Source organism: Heliangelus exortis, chromosome 7 (assembly GCF_036169615.1).
Source record: "Heliangelus exortis chromosome 7, bHelExo1.hap1, whole genome shotgun sequence".
Taxonomy (NCBI): Eukaryota; Metazoa; Chordata; class Aves; order Apodiformes; family Trochilidae; genus Heliangelus; species Heliangelus exortis.
In genome coordinates, this window is record NC_092428.1 from 16,128,896 (window position 1) to 16,148,654 (window position 19,759).

The 19,759-nt window shown below is 36.5% G+C and overlaps 1 protein-coding gene and 1 long non-coding RNA gene across 6 annotated transcripts in view; one reads left to right on the plus strand and one right to left on the minus strand.

Moving 5' to 3' along the window:
• Window positions 1–334: 334 nt before the first annotated feature.
• LOC139798443 (uncharacterized) lies at window positions 335–5,454 on the plus strand. The gene is made up of 2 exons (XR_011726819.1): window positions 335–384; window positions 781–5,454. It is a non-coding gene; the product is annotated as an uncharacterized lncRNA (long non-coding RNA).
• Window positions 5,455–10,815: 5,361 nt separating this feature from the next.
• The window catches only part of MYPN (myopalladin), a 63,383-nt gene continuing 54,439 nt past the window's right edge, over window positions 10,816–19,759 (minus strand). For all 5 annotated transcript variants that reach the window (XM_071749076.1, XM_071749078.1, XM_071749074.1 and 2 more), the window contains 6 exons: window positions 19,326–19,405; window positions 18,677–18,803; window positions 16,976–17,183; window positions 16,153–16,318; window positions 14,217–14,350; window positions 10,816–12,342 (listed from right to left, as the gene is read on the minus strand). In XM_071749076.1, the coding sequence (XP_071605177.1) occupies window positions 12,173–12,342; window positions 14,217–14,350; window positions 16,153–16,318; window positions 16,976–17,183; window positions 18,677–18,803; window positions 19,326–19,405 (885 nt within the window). In that variant the 3' untranslated portion in view covers window positions 10,816–12,172. The remainder of the gene's footprint in view (window positions 12,343–14,216; window positions 14,351–16,152; window positions 16,319–16,975; window positions 17,184–18,676; window positions 18,804–19,325; window positions 19,406–19,759) is intronic.

A 19,759-nucleotide genomic window follows, 5' to 3' on the forward strand; every position in this document is an offset into this window, starting at 1 on the left:
GCAGAAATGATCCTTTACTACCAGCAAACAGATTTCTTACTTCATATCCTCTGTTATTCTCTTTACCCATTTAGAAGTGTGTTACTAAAAAGAAGCTTAAAAAAAAAAACTCACATAGAATGCACACGTACTTTAATACACAGTATTAAAAAGGGCAGTTTTCAGACTATTTGCACACCTACTTTTTTTTGTATATCTATCCCCCAATCTATCAAAATATTTTTGCAGTTTTCATTAAATCAATGCAATTACATTTTAACTGTTTAAATGTATTTTAAAATATTTTAATGACACTGGGTTTCCTGACATGAGGATACGTAATTCCATTTTTCAGAAGGTGCTACCATCTCTGCAATGCTGTGTACTTTATACAGTATTGAAATGGTGAGTCCTGAAGGGTTTCTAATAATTTGGGTCTACTTATTTTGGTACCATATAGTGGGGAACAGTAGTATTCTCAGCCGTGTACCATTAAGCTAATTCTCTTTTTCACTAGAGCAGTTATTTCTTCTGCCCTTAATACTATGTAACCAGAATTTTCTTGTGTTTTAATATACAAATACTGCAATGCACAGAGATTTGTTTTTTCCTGAGCTGCAACAGATTATCCATTGAAAGGATCTTTTGCTTAACTGCCCAGAGTCTTGTGGGGCCAGCCAGACACTACTCCAGATGGCAAGTTGTTAGGGCTGGAGAGAATGGCTTTGGAAGTCTTCTCAACAGATGAAGGCTGCAATGTTCCGATTTTGCTGTTGGTTTTTTTTTTTTTCCCCTCTGTAGTTCCCAGGGTGGGAAGGTGCTGGGATGGAAGCAGAGTGCCACCCACCCACCTGCTACCACCTGTTTAGCTTTTGCAGTTCCTATAAAGCCTCATCTTGTCTGTAAGACACGATCATTGCTTGCTGGCAGGAGTCAAGGAAGGAGAGATTTGTGTTACCAACTTGCGATCTCCAGATCACAACAATTCAGAATTTCAAAATACTCTCCTAAATTGAATCAGACTTTATTTCATCTGAAATGAGCATTTGGAATTGATGTGGTTTTGATCCAATAAGGTCCTTTTTGCATTTTCTTCAGTGAAATACATCTTGAGAATGGAGATTTCATTTTTTTCTGTCTCTTTGACTTTAAAGAAGTTGAAAGAATGAAAGCATAGGACATTAAAAACTCTTTATTCTTTCTTTAATCAATAAGAAGCAATTTTCAGCCATTTCCAGAAGAATCAGAAGACCTTTTTTTATTATTAATTTTTTTTTTTTATATACACTAAGGAAAATAATACATCACTGATACCTGGAAACAGACTCAAGAGGCACACAGGCTATTCGCATGAGTGCTTTTCCTACAACGTTTTAGAAAGCTAATTTTAGAAAGCAATCTTTGTGTGTGTGAAATCAAAGCTGTGTCGAATATGAAAAGCTGTAAATCCAGTCATTTGGATTCAGGCATGGAATCAGACATCCAGTGCAGAAGTGGACCAGGCTGCGTTGTGAAGTGCAATTCAGAAAGGATGGAGAATGCTGCTAAGAGAAGACTGGCTGCCAATGCCAGGGAGAGGAGAAGAATGCAAGGACTGAACACAGCCTTTGATCGTCTGAGAAAAGTGGTTCCACAGTGGGGTCAGGATAAGAAGCTGTCCAAGTATGAGACCCTTCAGATGGCTTTGAGCTATATCATGGCTCTCACTAGAATACTTGCCGAAGCAGAAAGATACAGTACTGAAAGAGAATGGATTAACCTGCACTGTGAACACTTCCATCCAGAGAGCTACCACCATTACACGGGACAAAAAATAGCAACAGACGGTGATGCTTATGCACAGCGGATATTCAGCTACCACCCTGAACACTTTCAAATAGCTAATTAGAATGTTTTGTGAACTAAGACAATGCAACAGGCCAGATGTGTAATTTAATAATTAGCAAGAGTTAATCTGCTTGAATAAGGTAATATTGGCATTATAACAGCTCATTCTTTTCTGCATCCTATACTAATTTGACAAAATAAATTTACTTTGTGAACTTTATTTATTTTATTTGGTGCTGGTGGAAAGCATACTTTTAATATAAAATCTTTCTGGCAATTTCTTATTAGTTCATCTAGTTAATTTGATTCTTTTGTTACATAAGTTTTTTGAGTTTTTTCTTGCTGTGATGAATCGTGACAGTATTTTCTACAGATCATGGGCCAAACTGACCCATGTTGTAACTGAATTGAATCACTTCAGAGCTTGACTTCATTCCATGTTTTTATTTTTATGTCCATTTTTGTTTTCACATAAATGGCTCCCATGGAAAAAATTTTATAACATACTGGAGTTCTAGTCTGCAGAGATCTAACTTTATTAAACTTTGTAAGTTTGATGTATGGGTCCTCAGGTTGTGTAGGTTTGCTTTAATCCTGCTTATGGTGTCTCTTGTATGCTCAAAAATGAGCTAGTTTCAAGTTATGGAGGGAATGTTTTTATTTTCAGTGGTTGTAAAAGTACGTGTGATTATATACCATAAATGAGAATGCTCACATGAAAATAATCTAAACTTCTGGATTTTTGTAGACTGTAAATGTTTAGATTTTATTTTTTAATTTTATGTTATCTGGAAGAGTAGCAGATTTTGTAAATCATGAATAAAGTGTTTTCTATGATATATCCTCACCAGCTACCTGAAATTCCTACTCTAGGAATAACTTATTAGTGGCCTTCCTGCTCCAGATGTTGCACTCCTTTCAGCACAGTCCTGGCAGTTTTAGGTGCAGCAGAATCAACTAGCAAATGGTGCTTGCTTCCCAGTTAGAATAAGAAGTGTGTTTTATGTACTCTGAAAAACAGCCTTTAAAGATAAGAGTTTGGTAAAAAGATATAGAGCCCTGTAGCAAGCAGCTGAGTTCAGTTCGGTCCTGGTGATGCCTTGAATTGCCTTTTGTTTGTTTGCTTTTTTTACTTGTGGACAAGAGAGATCTGTGTAGAAAAGGCAGAAGAAGGAAGGAGGTTGGGAAGGTGAAAAAATTAGTAGGAGCAGGACAGCTGGAGAAGCAGATATGTTTGTAGCAGGACGTAGAATGCACAAAACTTGTACTGCTGATGTCTGTTTTGATGGCAACAGACTATGAAGCTGAGCAGTACTTCTGCTAGTGCTTGTTTCCAGAAAAGAGCCCGTGGTAGTCTTAGCCATAAGGGAGGAGGAAAGGAGCTGCTGTCCCAGAACAGCTGTTGGTGGGTTTCCAGCAGGGAAGGCTGGTGGGTTCCCTGCTGACTGCTGCCATATCTTGTATTTTAGAATTCTTTCAAATGACAAATGAATAGCTTTGATAAGAGTTATTTTCAACAATTAAGCACCTTTCAGTGAAAAACAAAAGCATCAGTAGGAACTAAGCCCTGTTTTGGACGAGAGGGACTCTGCTGCAGGAACATTTACATACAAAGACCTGACCTTACTGTCTGTCTGCTCTCAGAAGCTTTACTGATGTTTTGCCCTCGGTCAGCATTGTACAGACTAATGCAGTTCCCTAGGCAGGAGATGGACTGTCCCAGGAGTGAGAGCTGCTGGGACAGACTTTCAGGCTAAGATAAACACATGTAGAAGAGGCACTGTATATTCTGAGCAACTCTGTTCTTTTAATGCTGGCATTCAAGAATGTTTTTAATGTATATTTTACCCTCTCTAAAGGTAAGGAGTAGTGTTAATGATTAAAATGCAGGCTTTTGCTTCTTTTGAATTACATTAGATCTTTATCAGCAAACAGAAAGTGAGTTCAACATTCTGGGAGCATGAAGTCACATTACTCACCAGTTTATTTACAGAAGTTTATATAGAGAGAATAGGAATATTTTTTTGTCCACTACATAGCCAATTTAATACTATTTTAATAATTAAGTGACAAGATTATGTATATAATAATAATCAACACAATCCTTCAGTAATTATATTATGATCTTACAGTAATTTCTTTGGTGACTTTAGGCAGACATTGTCTCACCTGCACTGCTAGCATAGTAGTGTGTTTTCTATCCTGAAACAGGAATATGATGCAAATAAATTGTGCAGCTGTATGGCATGGAAAACTTTTCTTAGTGAAAGATAGCCTTTAAATTCCTAGGTGGGAAGGGTAATACAATACAAAAGTATAAATACAGAGTAGTGTGCAAGATCAATACTAATGTGTTTTGGTACTACTGTACTGGCATGCAGCTTGATTTTGTGGAACATGTCATTGCAGTTTATACATAATTTTTGTAAAAGCATTTAACATACATTTCTCTTCTGCTTTTGTTTCTACCAAGCACTGTTGTAATTTACCATCTACTTACTGGTGATAGTAATTGATAATAGATATAAATATTAAAATGATGTATTAGTATGCAGTGAATAATTAAATGATAGTAAGATCATTTGGAGAGGTACAAACAATACAAAACAAAATATCTGTGGTCATGTTACAAAAAATGATTCCAAATTGAAACCAAAGTCCTAAAAAGCACTTTAGGGCAGTAGATAGCTTGTGAACTCTTTAAATCAGGTCACTGCATCAGTCCCTGCTGTTGAACAATGTGGTAAGATTATAATCCCCATTTTCTTAGAATTGGTTGTACTAGTGTGAAATGAGTGTTTTCTTGATCTCCTTATCTATTAATTATTAATATTACTAGAGAAGAAATTGTGACTTTATATAATACTGTAGTATTTTTATTTCTTGGAAGGGTGCAGTGTTGAGCTGGAACTTGGGAGTTCCAATTTACTATAGTACTGAAATCAGCAGAGTAAGTTCTTTGTGATATCTAGACAGCTGTCTGTCTATCAGTGATGTGTCAAAGCTTTTGGGGGGGGGGTGATTTGAGGCAAGGGAGAAGTTTAATCATTAGAAATTATTTCTGAAGGCAGTCTGAAAGGCAGATGTTATCCATGCTCATTTGGACTTCTCAGATTCAGCAATTTTAAGGAATCCATTGGTTTTTGTTCATGTATTTTCTTTACAAATACTTCAGTGACACTTTGTGAAACAGAAACTTAACCATTTAACCTGGATTTGATTATTGCTGCCAAATATATGTTCCCCACCTGCTGTTTGATGCCTATAAGGTAATGGCTATCTCTTCTTCTGTACTGAACTTTACTTGTGTGGGCATTTGAAGTCCCCTTCCCTTAAATAATGATTGCTTCCACTGGGCTCCCAAATGAAACAGAAGCTTATGTTGTCAGAGCTGTGTTCTTACTGGGTTTTGTCTGCTCATAAATTTTAATCTCACTTGTAACATCTTGTAGCAGCAGCACAAATCTGAAATACTTCTATTTATAGCATACCTTGTGTTTTTAGAACCACATTACTGTGAAAACTTCAGGGATGAGAAGTACTTCCATCATTAAATATTTGTTATGCTACATTCAAACATGTTTCATCATTGAAATTCAGTGAGAATTTTTAATTAACTATTTGTAGGAAATAAACCTTTATTTTTCTTGAAGTTTCAGAATGTAGTTTTTTGGTTTTGTTGTTGTTGGTGTTTTCTGTTTTTTTTTTTTTTAAAGTAGTTATAGCTACTCTGCTTCTGTGATTCTTTGAATCGTATCACCCTGTTTTTACAAGGTGACCAGAATTATTTTTTAACTTGGAACTGGAGTGACATTTTTAACTGCAGTGACATTTCAGCGGCTGAAAGCAGAGCTGTGGTGGCACATTCCCAGTATGTGTGCTCTTAGTGAAAGCTCAGTGGTTTCTTCCTGTGTAAGCGTTGCAGTCATCAGTGGATATATAGTAGCATATTTTACAACTTCAATTTGTTCAAATTTTTTCAGGGTTTCATTTTCCATCTATTTGAGCTAAGCAATATGGATGCAATTTTCTGTAATGGAGGAGTGAAATTTACCCAGATTTAAAAGATTCGGTAAGAATTTACAGAACAGCTTCTTGCTGTAAATATGTTCAGCTGTTCTGTCTCTAAAACATATCCAGAGATGAAACAAATGCACTGAGAATAAAGGCATGTTTATTAATTGAAGAAGCAGTTCACTGTTTCCTCTACACAGATATCTTGTAACAAGCATTGATTTCACTTTGTACTTGGGCACTTTTTAAAAAGTGCTTTGTCTTTTCAGCTTTAATTGCATTTCAAGAAAATGAGGCTTAACTTGAAGCAACACAATGTATAATATTTAAATATAGTTTCCACTAAAGAGTACATTTTAATATTGCCTATTATTTCTTTCTAATTTGTAATTCAGTTTTCATTTGTACAGAAATTAACATGCAAAATATGCCTTTTACAGAATTCGCTTATAATGTCTGCATATGTAACTTCATTTCTCTTGGGTATTTAAGTACATTTTTCAATGGCTTCCTGCAGCCTGCGGTGCATAATCATTTCAGTTTGTTTTATTTTGGGTTTTTTTTTTCTTCAGAATTTCAGAATACTTTCAGTATTTTTCCATTTCTTTACAAAACCTCGTTGCCTGTTCCTAACATATTGTATGATCCTAAAGAATGGTTGGTTTCTGAACAGAATTTCCTATGGATACGAGCAGAGAAGGCCACTTAAATTCACATCACATATGGCCCAAGATTTATTTGTATTAAGCAATAAATGGTCCTTTATAACTGTTGTGGGCTTGAAGTATAAAGGCATTAATAAAAACAGGAAAAATCTCAGGAAAATCTCCTATTTCTCAGGAAAAATCAAAGCAAAATCTACCAGCAATTTTAATGGGGCTCATCCTTTTTTTTTCCTGTTCTCTTCTGTATCTGAGCTGTAAGATCCAGCTTCCTTCAAGTGCTGGGTTTGCATCTGCTCATTTAAAATTCATTCCAAAGTCCACTAATAGACCCCTATACAAAGAATGAGCTTATTCAAACTGAAGTTATGCATAGGGAAGAATGAAATTCAGTGTTGTTTGTGTGTTTGATTTGCCCTCACTCAATTTTCACATGTTCATGTCTTGGATACACAGCCAAGGCTTGAAAAAATAAGTTCTCTGTAAGAGGTCTCCAAGTGCCCCAGTGCACAGAGAGACTCCTAGGAGGATTTGTCTAGACCCAGCAAACAGATATTTTGGGGGGTATGGGTGGGTGGGGGAAGCAATCAATGTTGTTGACAGATTCTGCATGTATTTTTTAGGTGAGGTAGAGTTCAGCTATGACACTGTAGGTAGAAGCATATGCTCCAGCATGGGCTTTGGATACTAATTCTCCAAGATCACAGAATCATAGAATTGGCTGGGTTGGAAGGGACCTCAGAGATCATCAAGTCCAACCCTTGATCCACTGCTGCTGCTGCTGAGAGTATGGCAAATCTATTAACCTTTAAAACCTTAGGGCAAATTGTCCTAAGGACTTCTTTACCTTCTTCTTCTTCTTCTTCTTGTTTCAAACTTTGATGAAGGGATTGAGGTTATCAGAAGAGAAAGCATGACTTAAAACCAAAACAAATTGCCTTTTTAATCGGTTCTTAATATTAACAACTATTTCACAACTGCCTGCCAGAAGCATTACTAGTGCATAACGTCACAATATTTTATTATTTTCTTCTAAATAATGGAAGTTCTTAATCCATTAAGGAGCTGTCACAGCAAATGTCTGAGGAAACCTCTGGTCTTGTTGCACACTTTCACAATTACTTGGCCACACTCTTGTATGCAACTTCGAAGCATTTATTTAAGTTTAGGTGAGATGAAGGAAAATCCATTATTGAACAGACAGGTTACTGTTTTTTTCCTTTCACGCACACGTTAAATATACTTTAAATTTGACATTAACATTTTCCTTCCCAGTGAGAATGACTTTGGATCAAAAATAAAAGATACCAACTTCAACCAAGAAAAAATTGTAAAATAGAATTTTAAGGCTCAAAGAGAACATCTTTGTATTGGAAATAGTAAGGCAATTAACAATTAATCACTTCTTCAGTATTCAACAGTTAAAATATTTCATTAGGTCATGCTAATCTCTTTGTATGAAGGCATGTTCCAGAAAGTAATGCTTTGAAACCTGGTAGCATTAAGACACAGTTCTTAAAGGAATTCTTATTCCAGAATTGTTGCTTTGAATTGTTACTGTGATAACAGTAAAAGGTTCAATAGGCAGTTGTTTATATATTAAGATAAACACCGCAGACTTGGAATTTTTCTTGTTTGAATGTGGGCTCTCCTCACATAAGCATATATGAGGCATTCAGAAGGATGCTTCACCTTTCATCTGGAAGCAGAGGAACACAGTCCAGGTCTTTTAAGGCAAGACATCCAACAATATAAATACAAACTGCTATGTGATGCTGCTGAGGACTTTGACCAAACCAGATCCAAATTTTAAAGCAAAGATAATATTATTGCTTTCTAGAATTGCAATACCAAAGTTGAAATTTCTGCTCTTTGAAATATGCTGTGCCTCTTTTTGATTGTATACAAAACCAGGACCAGAAGGAAAGAGGAAACTACATTGACTTATAAGACTCAGAATTATAAAACACTGAGAAATTACAAAACTGAGCATTTCTGTATCTCGCTGATAAAATGTCATGCTCCAAATTATGGTAAATTAATGGACTTTTGGAAGATAATAGCCAACACTGACTTCAGTGTCAGTGTTCTAATATTGATTTATGTTGTTGCAGTAGACTGTCCTGAATAAGAGAATGAGAAACCATGTTAGTGTGAAGTCAAATTGGTTATTCAATTAAACAAAAACAAAGAGCAGCCAAGCTGTTCAGGAAGTGAGCACAGTTGCATAGTCTCTAATGCATCTTGACACAGTGTGATTAGGTAGAGCTGTCCTTCATAGGACGTGAGCTGGAAGAGCATCACATGTTTTGTGATAACTTCGTGTTGTCTCTGCTGCTTACATTGTTTCTCCCCTTGGCTTTTCCCTCTGTTAACAACACAAACAGAGTTCTGTGCCTTTTTCTAACAGGTCTTCTTTGTTATGGGCACATATCAATATTACTAATTAACAGCCTCTACATCCATACATCTAAGTGTCCTTTACATGCTCATTTTATGGGATCAGTATATGCAGAGAAGTGTCCTGTAGCAGTTAATGAGCAAAATTCAATGACTACAAACCATTTAGGATCAGATTCTGATTTTGTGCCAAGTAATTGAAGTTACTCACTTTTGCATTATGTAGGGAGATGTGATAGGTAAAGTTTTGACACTTTTGTTGGTATGTACTGTCCAGGAGGGAAAGTTATAGCTCAGCTGACAGATTTTGGTGATCTGCTCTCTGTAGCCTACCTCTCAGTGAGACTTTTGGGGCCCCTTCTTGAATGACTAAGGGTTCATCCTTCTTACACAGATTTCTGGGGAAAGGCTTCCAGCAGTAGCTTCTCAACCTTCAACTTCCAAAGACCTGAATGTACATCTTAAAAAACATTCTACTGCTTAATCCCCAGCTTGTACATTTAGGTTATAGTGATGTTAGTTTGGAGACATTTCACTGAAATCATGGAGTAAAGGCTGAAGACAGATGGTTTGCATATTTTCTCTGTGCACTTTGTATTTTAATGTGGACTGAGTTTTTAAGTGTGTTGTCTGATGTAAAATGTGAGAACTACTATTATTATTAGTATCAATGACAGCACTCGTAAGCAGATATTTGCTAATAGTAAGCACTCTGGTATTCTTTTCCTCTAAACTACATAAATTACACTGATAAAAATGATCACTCTTGTAGTTAGAATTTTCTAGTAGCATATACCCCAGTGAAAAAGGATAGGTTTGTTCTTGCTTGAATTCTTGATTTCTACTCAGTCCAGTCTGTAACTTAATCCACATAGGTCACTCAGGCAGGCAGTGAAAAGTAAAATACTTTAGGAACTATAGAGTGCTTTAGGTTGTGAGGGAGCCTCAGGAGGTTTTCTGGTCCAGCTTCTCACTCAAAGCCAGGCAAGGGAGCCACAAGGGAGTGCTGAGCAGACAATTGCTTGGCTAAATCTGTCCTGGATATAAAGCCTGATGGCTGATGCACAACTTGGAATACTTTGGATCAAAATCTGCCCTTCAGTTCTGGCATGAAATAATGGAAAGACCAGGACTGTAGATGGGAGTAGATTTTGATTTTTTGTATCTTAATTTCCTCTTTTCCCACTTCTCAACATCACTGAATTAAATAAGCAAAATCCAGTAACTTACTTTGGCTTATTTTCCCATGACTAGTTACTAAATATGGGAAACTTTAAATTTTGGGCTGCCAGCTCTGACTCAGTGTAGACTTAGTTTTGGAATCTCTAAGCCATCCTAAAAATAAATGAAGCTAAGTGGAACAGTAGATTCTGTATCCTGGAATATCAGACCCACAATGTGTCAGTAGTTGGGCACTCTGTAACTGAAGTCACCTGAATCAATGTCACTTTTGATAACTGCTAGTTTTATTTTGTTTGTCAGGGAGGAGGTACAACATGGGCAACAAGTGGTACTTCTGGTTTTCCACTGAAATACCTGCACTTTTGTCTCTCAGGGTAAGGATGTATCTCAGGGTAAGGATGTATTTTGGCTTCCTGGTCTGTTCCAGCTGGTGTGAATCACCTGATATTTCTAACAAAAGTATGAATGTTATAATGGTGTTTTGTTTTATGGTCTTCACTTAGGTGGGAAATGGAACAGGGTCAGCATAATTGTATTTGTCTTAGGAATTTCACTGGAAACCCAACGAAAACCTCTTTCTCAGTCTCTGACTGTATCCAGTGTCCTTTTACTCTTAAGATAACTCCTCAGTTTTCTTTGCATATGGAATTTTTAAAAGTTATACTTTTATCTTCACAAAAAAATCTAAATAAAGCCTAAAATAAAAGTATCTCTTATTTTTTTATTTTGATCTCTGCGTCTTTGATCAGGACTTTGTTGTGTTCACCATGTTGAAAGCAGTAAGAGTTGCTTGAAAACAATGTCCAAAGAAGAGAGAGAACAATAATTTAAATCAGCAGGAAATCATCTTAGATATTCACAGATTCTAGGTGCTGGAAGGTATTGTTGCAACTGTATAGATGCTAAATATATTTAAATCAATCATTAAGTGTTGTCACAACACCTTCTGTTGCCTTTTCATTAAATTGCCTTATTTATTACTATAAGTTACAATTGGTTTTCCTTTGTGCTTAAGTGCTGCTTAACTGTATAACTTTGGTGTATTAACAGAATTTGCTCTGTCTTTGTAGTAGACATCATCATTGTGATTATTTCCGAATTGATGGTGAAAAATTTTAATTCCTTTGCAGTTAGTTAAAAAATGAGCTAGATGGTAGTTACACTTTTCTTTTACTTACGTTAAAAAATTAGGAGGAAGAGACTGATATTTAAAAACAGTGAAGTTACAAGCTTGATATATGTGTTTCAAAACTGATAATTCCTATCACTGTAAAGAAAAAAATATGAAGCACATCTGGAAAATAGTTTCAGCTCTGGGCTCTAGAAAACATGCTTCAGACAACAGGAATTTTGCTTTCCTGTGTTAATGTCCTGTGCATGTGCCCTGTACCTTACTCAGTGAATCCTTACACCATGAGTTCACAGTTCATGGAGTACGCACACACAAAAAAATAAATATAGAGGGTATACAGCTGTACCTACATGAAATGCTATGTTTATCTAGTCTTGAGTTCAAAAATTCTAAGATCTGGCACAATCACATATAAAAATGAGTTAAATCTTTTCCTTTTAACTTGTGCTTTGTCGTTATCTGGCATAGTTTTTTTTTTTTTTAGAATTACATTCAAAGTCATGTTGTTTACCCTCATTTAGGATTATTGTTACTGTATTGTTAATGTTTTTGCTGGCAGTATTCCAGCTAAACATCTACAATCCTTAACATGGTTTGCTACAGTACAGTAGCTTTAATTCAAGCACATATCAATATCATGTTAATTCAAGAAGTAAAAGTGGTATTGGCTTTTAAGTGCTATGTTTACTATGTAATACTTAGCAAACTGCACAGTACTGAATTTATTGCACAACACCTCCATACCACGATTATCCTGCAGTAAATTAATACTTGCAACATTTGCAGCAGCAGTACACTTAATTACAAACAAGTTGCTTGTAAATCTTGAATGTCTTGACTTGTACTTTTTTTGGGTTTTTTTGGTTTTTTTTTGTTTTTTCTTTTTTTTTTCTTTCTTTTTTCCCGTTTTTTCTTTTTTTCCACCACAGTTCTAGTATCTCTGCGGATGTAACTGGAACAACTGTTTGTTTGTATTTCAAAGTTCTTCACTCTCCACCACCTTTTGGGTTGGGGATGAAAACAACCTAGGACTTTCAGTAGTTGGGAAGGTGGAGAAAATATCGAGTCCTTGACCAGTGAGGTTTGCGTAGCGGCTGCCACCAGGTCGAAGCTTTATTGGCTGTGGGATCTGACGGTGCCACTGAGCTGAAGTAACAGAAACAGAATTGTCTGTATAAACCTCTAATTCAGTTAGCAATGAAACAACAGAAATGCACATGGAAGTTGTTTCCAATATTCTTGAAGAGAGCACAGCACTGTTCCCTGTTTCAGGGCCTATTCCTTCAAATATAAATTTACACAGATTATATGTTGACGATTTTTACTGAAGTCTACAGAGGGAATTCCATCCCTGATCAATTCAATGGCAACATTTGCATATATTTCACTAATTCCAAAATTTAATAATTTAATATTTGGAGCCGTCTACAAAACTCTTGCAATCAAAACTAAAACCATGCTGTAGCATGAACAGAGATGAACAAACTGGACGTGGCTCTGATTTTATACCACTCCAACTTCTAGGGACCTCTTCCTCATGTTTTTTGGTAGTATTTGGTTTTGAAATAACAATAGAGAGAATGTTCTTAAAGAAGTGAGTCCTATTTTAATTTCCCTAAACTGCTTTCAACTATTAACACATTTCTTAGATCTTTTTTAAAGATACTGAAATGTAATCCAAAGACACATACTCAGTCATTCAACATATTCCCATAGGAAGAAATTCCATTAATGATTATGTAATACTGAACAGTTGTCATTCCTAAAACACTTCAGAAAGGGGAAATTGATACCATCTTTGCTGATATTTATCTAAACAAAACCTCCAGCTCTGCACTCAAACTTGCTAAACATCAGCAAGTAAATTGAAATGGTAGGTGTTGAGGCTCCAATATTCTGAAAATAGCTTAGTGTGGGAGACCTACAATCCATGTAGGTATGGATAGGAAATGTAGTGTTGACAGGAAATGTTTGCTTCTGAAACTCCCTTTGGTATATAAGACTTCCAGAGCCTTTAGAAAATGTGTTTGGAATCAGGAAACGTTTCTTACTTCCCATATTTTTCCTGTTTGTACTTTGAATCCTTTGTATGAAAAGTCAATGTATGTGTTGCAACATTTAGATACTGACAACATTTATTTTTCATATTATATGACATTTTTTGGGGTCACACTCTCACTGTTGCACTCCTGATTGCTATTTTCTGTATCACCACAGGGTGGTGGAAACGACACAGATGCACTAATAACCTGTGGTTACCCCTTATACTTAAACTGAGTTTTTAAAATAAGAAATACAAGTTTGAAAGAGAAGTGTTTTTTCTTTCCTTTGAGTGTATGCCATGATCCAATAGTTTGTGGAATATGTTTTCTGTTTTATTATGCTGCTTAAGTGATCAAAGTGCTCTCTTGCTCTAGACAAATTATTTTCAACTATTATGTCTTGCATAGGTAAATCTTGCATAGATACAACTATGTGCAGTAAGCAGTTCTTGTGCTGAAGGAGATCCTGTAGTTCTTAAACAGGGCTGGGGCCTTCCAGTCCTCGACAAATTAAATACAAACTAATTTTCGTTAATTAGGCATAGTTTTCATCATAGATGATCCCATGGAAGAAGGGGTCTACTTTCTTCTGTCTAATTTATTGTTCCATCTCAGGTCAGGGCTTTAGCATAAGCATCCCTCAGAGAGAACAATTAAGGTTCAGCCTGAATATATGTTTATTATATGCTTATGCATCTGGGAATTTGAAAGGTGGAAGACTGGAGTAGAGAACACTGTGCAAAACTCCTGTTTTTTTCTTTTTTCCAGCCTTTAAACTGGTGCAAAGGAGCTAATCTGCCTATTTAGCTGTAGCATTATACCTCCTCCTGGTGGCCGCATAAAGCTGTGGCCACGCTGTGTCACTTCTTTGTAATCCACGTCAAAACCAGCAATTTATGGACTAAGAACCAGGCGAGAGCTGGAACCAGTCAATGGAAATAAATTCTGATTTGTTTTTATTTACTAGCCAATACCTACCGTATATGTCAAGTCTAGCAGTGCAGGACACAATACCAGCTTCATTTTTTGCAGACAAGGTGTACCAGCCAGCATCTGCTTTCTTGGCAGGTTGAATCAGGAGGCAGACATACCCTGTTGTATCTTGATGCATGCTGGAAAAAGAAGTGTTTTGGAATGAGTATTTCTCAAGAGCATATCGACTTTGAGATCTTACAATATATACATTAAATATGAAATAAGTTATAACTTCTATTCTTGAAGGGGTATCAGTCCAAGACATCTATGAACAAGAGAGGTGCTTTCAGTAAGGCCTTATCCAGTAATTAGAGTGGCTGAAATCTGTTCTTGCTCCTCTGAGCTGTGCAAATCCATGGTGTGATAGTGTGAGCTGAATTGTTTCTCTGTATGTGTTAATACTGTTTAATTAATTAATACCATTTAATAATTGTTTATTGAATTCCAAAGAACTAAACCCGTGCAAAGCTGCTTCACTTTCATATTGCATTTTTTGCCTAGTTCAGAAGCTGCAAAAATAACATAAAATAATACCAGGAACATTTGTACAAAGTTCTCATATTTTTCACAGCATTAACCAGAGTGAGTCAGAAATTTTCTTCTGGCACCCTTTGCCATGAGAAACGAAATTTCTGAATGGCAAAACCTTAAAGATTCATTTGGCCAAAACTCTAAAAGAATCCTGCTTCATAATTCCCTCCTCTTCCTTTGTCCTTCAGTGATCCAACACTTTCTGGCTGCAGGTTCCAGGAAAAATGGCTCAGTAGTATATCAGGGAACTGAGACTTCTCTGCTCTTTAGGCTGTGGTTGGTCCTTTTTATCAGCTTTTTGTCTGACCTCTTATAAAGGAAGAGGTCAGAAATGAGAGCATCAGAATACTTTCTGATAATACTCTCTGAAATTTGAGGTTTCCTTATGAACTGGAAATGAGGCATTTTTAGACAATTGTTCACTTTCCATTAACTGCAGTGTTTGCATGTGTATAATCATAATTCCTGTGGCAGTACCAGTATTTGAAATAAATCCTCAAATAATCTGCCAAGAGGCAGAGTAATAACAACTACAGGCTATAGAGTTAGGCGGGATAACAGTGTCTGAGGGGGGACAGGGAGACCACAGGAAGATGTCAAGGAGCATTCCCTCATGATCAGGGTCCATTCATAACAAGTGCTGCTGTGGACCCAGTTTTCTTTATAGACAGCCTGCAGGGTTTGCATGTGGAAATGTAGTGGTTCCTGAAGCTGATCTCAGAGATCCAATGACCACATCAAATCATTAGTTGGAGCCAAGTGAAATGAAATGTTAAAAACCAGATTTATGCTGAAGTAGAAAAATAAATGAAAACAATTAATTTCTCATTAATTACAGCCAGGCACATTATTCCCTCAGCTTTTCTTTTGCAAAACCTAATAGTGATGTATTTGAATGCAAGAGCTGAACTCAAACATTGTTGTATTTTCTAAGCATGGATCAAAACCTTTGCTTATGTGAGCAAAATCAGCTCACATAGCATATCATATCTGATATGCTAAACTCCCTATTGTCTTGTGCATTCAAAACTGTGTTCTAACTGTCCTGAGTGTGAATCCATCCATAGTTAGAACTAAGCTGAGGAAAAATAGTTTAGAGAGAGAATAAGGTGCTAAAATGCATTGGAATACCATATTATAGTAGCTTTGATAAGAAGATGTATATGCTGTTATTAACCCTGTCTTCCAAATCACAAGTTATGCCCACTCTCTGTAGAGTGGCATATTATGCTCCATTCATTTTTTTCTAGACCAAAGAAATAGCTCACAGTGAAGCCAGTTAAAAACTTCATGTAGATGAAAGAAGTTGTTTTAAGAAAAACATCACCTGTACTTATCACACAATTTTTCATGGGAACAATTGGTCCAGCCAAAAGAAATTCCAAGCATGGGTATGATAGTACAGTACCTCATCCTCTCTCTGTTTGATGGGATGGTCTCATTATCCTTCTTCCAGTAAAATACAGGAGGTGGCATTCCCACAACTCTGCACTCTAATCTGACAGGGTACCCTTCAGGAACACCACAGTTCTGAAGCTTCTCCAAAAACATAGGAGCTCTTTTTACTTCCTTTGCTGGAAGAAGAAAAATAAATATTGAACAACAGATACATTATTCTTTGGATATATTTTAATATATTTTTATGCTTCATTAGGTTGTGATGTCTTAATGGGAAAGTGAAATGCCTCTTCATAGCCTCTGTAAGGGAACATAAAGAGAACCATAGGCAGAACTGATAATAAAAGAATAGATGCTTATCTAAGGGGTCTAAACACACTACCACTGCAGGAAATGAATGCCACATCTACTAATTTCAGTACCTCACATCTTCTAAGGTTTTATTAAAAAACAGTATTCAGATTTGTATTTTTCTGTTAAAAACATTTTAAAACTAATAAAATTGGAACTGAAATCTAGGAAACCTCAGCATATATTAGGGATTCAAACCCTAAAGAATTTCTGGTAGAAAATTCAGAATGTCACTTTGTCAAGACAAGAGAGGTAAAGTGATGGTGAAACAGAATTCTTATAGCCCTCTGTTAGTAACAGAAGTTCCCCCACTGACTAAGCACCAGGTGCTTATTCATTTTCCTCCATCAGATGAGTTTTATAGCTGTTGAACCCTCCTACTATCAGTGGATTAGCTGCTTATTTATAGTTGTTTCTAAGGAAATTAAGTTTGAAGAAATGTGTAACTTCATTATTGTGACCAGTTTTTCAGCGATTCTTACCTACAACAGTGAGCTCCAGGGTAAATGAATTTTGTCCTGTTTTATTAGTGGCGAGGCAAGTATAAGTTCCAGCATCATTTTGTGAGAGAGGATCAATAAGCAGAGAGTGAACTCCAGTCTCTCTAACCAGCATCTTGTGGGTGCCATCTGGTAGCACAGGTTTGCCATTCAGAAGCCACGTCAGGTCTGGAGTTGGTAACCCACTCACCTACCAGACAGTGAAACAGAAGAATGTCAAACTGACAAGTAGATTTTAGTAAATTTGTTCATTTTCAGGTACCATCTGAGTGATGTCAGAATCTAGGACAGAAAGATTTTTATTTCTCAGCTTGTGTTTTTCTGCTGATTAATTCCAAAAGGGAGAAAGTCACAAAACAAACAAGCAACAAAATTCCAAGAGGAACAAAGACATGAAAGGCCTACATTTTTCTTAACCAGAAAGGAAGGAACTTGGTTATATATCTGAATCACAAGTGACTCCTGCTAGTTTTGTTTTCAAATGCTGAATATAAATCAAAACCCTGGGCCTAAAACACTACAGAGCTTAATAGAGTTGAAAAAGAGTTCCTTACAAATTACTTTCTATTTCATAAAATTTGAGGAAGAATGGTACAGTTCTTTGTATCTGTTAAACTTCAATGCTTTAGAACACTTAATTAACACTAAGTATTATTAGACTGTATTATAGTCTTGAAGCTCTTGCCAATAGCTAGAACTGCTTACTCGTGTCCAAAATACTGCTTTCCGAACAATATTCTACAAATGGGAGAAAGAAGGGACTTGCTTGAAGGAAGACTGCTGTCTTCCAGGTTTATGCAATACCAGACATGCTCTCAGGATTCACAAGCTCAGCCAGGATAGCAGAGCTAAGAATAACCAAATTCTTTGGCATGCTCCCTAGTAAACTTCAGGTCATAAATTAAGTGGTAATGAATCTTTTTCATCTTCAGGGCATTAAATTCTGCTTCAGAGATTCTACCCTCTTCTGGGTAGGAGACATTCTGGAGCATGGAAGAGGTCAGTGGCAGCACTGCCACCTTTGCTGTGCTACTGGGACGTAGAGGCACTACCAAAATGTGTTGAAGCAGATGATTTTCTTACAGCTGTGCAATAACAGCATATTCATGGTGTGTACATCAACCTCTGACAACTCTCTCATTTACAGATTTGAATCTGTAAATTGTGATGTTATTGCATCTGGGGAAGCATAAAATTGACTGGGATCCATTTGCTCTTTACAGGGAGCATTAATCTTTGGTAATTCAGTCCAGTACAATGGGAACATTTGTTTGAACAGAGTACAACATGCTGATCTTCTCTTTCTCATGTTTTTGTGCTATTCTGGATTATGTCCAAGAATCTGATAATGGAGCAGAAGGACTTGTCATTCTCAGATGAAATTCTGGAGTTCAGACTGGTAAAGGACACGGGGAACACATCTAGTAATTTGAACAACCTTGTAAATGAATGAGACTTCTATTTCTGGGGCTGTGTTTTCTGTGTTCTTCATTCCATACAGCATGTGTTGAAAAGAAATCCCCTGAATCCACTCAGAGACAACAGCAATAAGAAATAATTAAAAAAAATGAAGCATTAAAACTTCAATAGAAGGTGTTCATGCATGCAATAAAGAACATGAAAACAACTAGAAATATGTGTACATAGGTAGAGAAAGTGAGAATGAACAGAAACTGTTAATACCTTACAATCCAACCTACAAAGTTGCCCTTCATGCGCTACCATGTCACCTGGAGCCTGTAGAAAGTAGGGCCTGAAAAAGCGTTCTTGAACGGCCTCGTTGTCCCCTTCTGGCACTCGGGGTCGTGTTCTGCAACACAAAAATTGCATGTATTTGTTTGGAAGCCAAACTCTTTTTTCCTTGTACTTAATAAAAAAGAAGAAATTGTGGGAAAGGATGAACAGATTTTTCAGTTACATAAAAGAGCAGAAAGAAATAGACTGGTTGTAATTTAATACTTGCAGATTTTCTATTTAGAAATATTATAAAAATTAACTGTATCATGTCCTATTGCTAGATTCTCAACCTGTCCTTTTCTTCTAAGTGCTTTTTTGGGCGATTTTCATTTGGCTAATCTATCCCTTGCTTTTAACTCCACTGAAACAACTAAATGAAAGGATACTTTACATTTAAACTTCCCTATATTTGAATATGACCTTCAAAAATACTGTGTTCTAGAAGTGACCAGTTGGGAGGGAACTGCTGCTGTTATTTCCTTTTTTATGAATGAGAATGGAAGTCCAGAGTGTATCGAAGCACAGTAGCTACTTATTTTGAATGCCTTCAGTAAGCTGCATAAAGAAGGTCTGAAGAACTTGTCTTTCCTTTTACCTGTGAGGCTGATTTGTTGATATTCGGCCTCGAACAGGGATACTCTGAACCATCAGGTGGCCTGAACAACTGATTCTCCCCTGCAAATCACAATGGAAACAGAGTGAGTAGTTGGTTCATTTCATTTTAAAGTATAAATATTTAACAATTTCAATGCATTAGGATTTATTTTTATAGAGTAACTGAACTATATTGTAGATATTACTTTTTTTCAAAGCAAATGCTATTAGCATGGGTTGGATTGGAGTGGAGGCAGGGATTTCTTTGTGTGTCTGCAGCAGTGTGTTTCTCAGACTCTTCAAGGCTGTGCTACTGTATAAACCAGCTTAAGCAGTGTCTGTGCCTGCTTGTTCATTTCTGCCACTGTGCCTCCACAGCTGATGTCTGCAACTACATTTGTGCTAGCCTGTTTGTTCATGCAGCCACACAGAAAC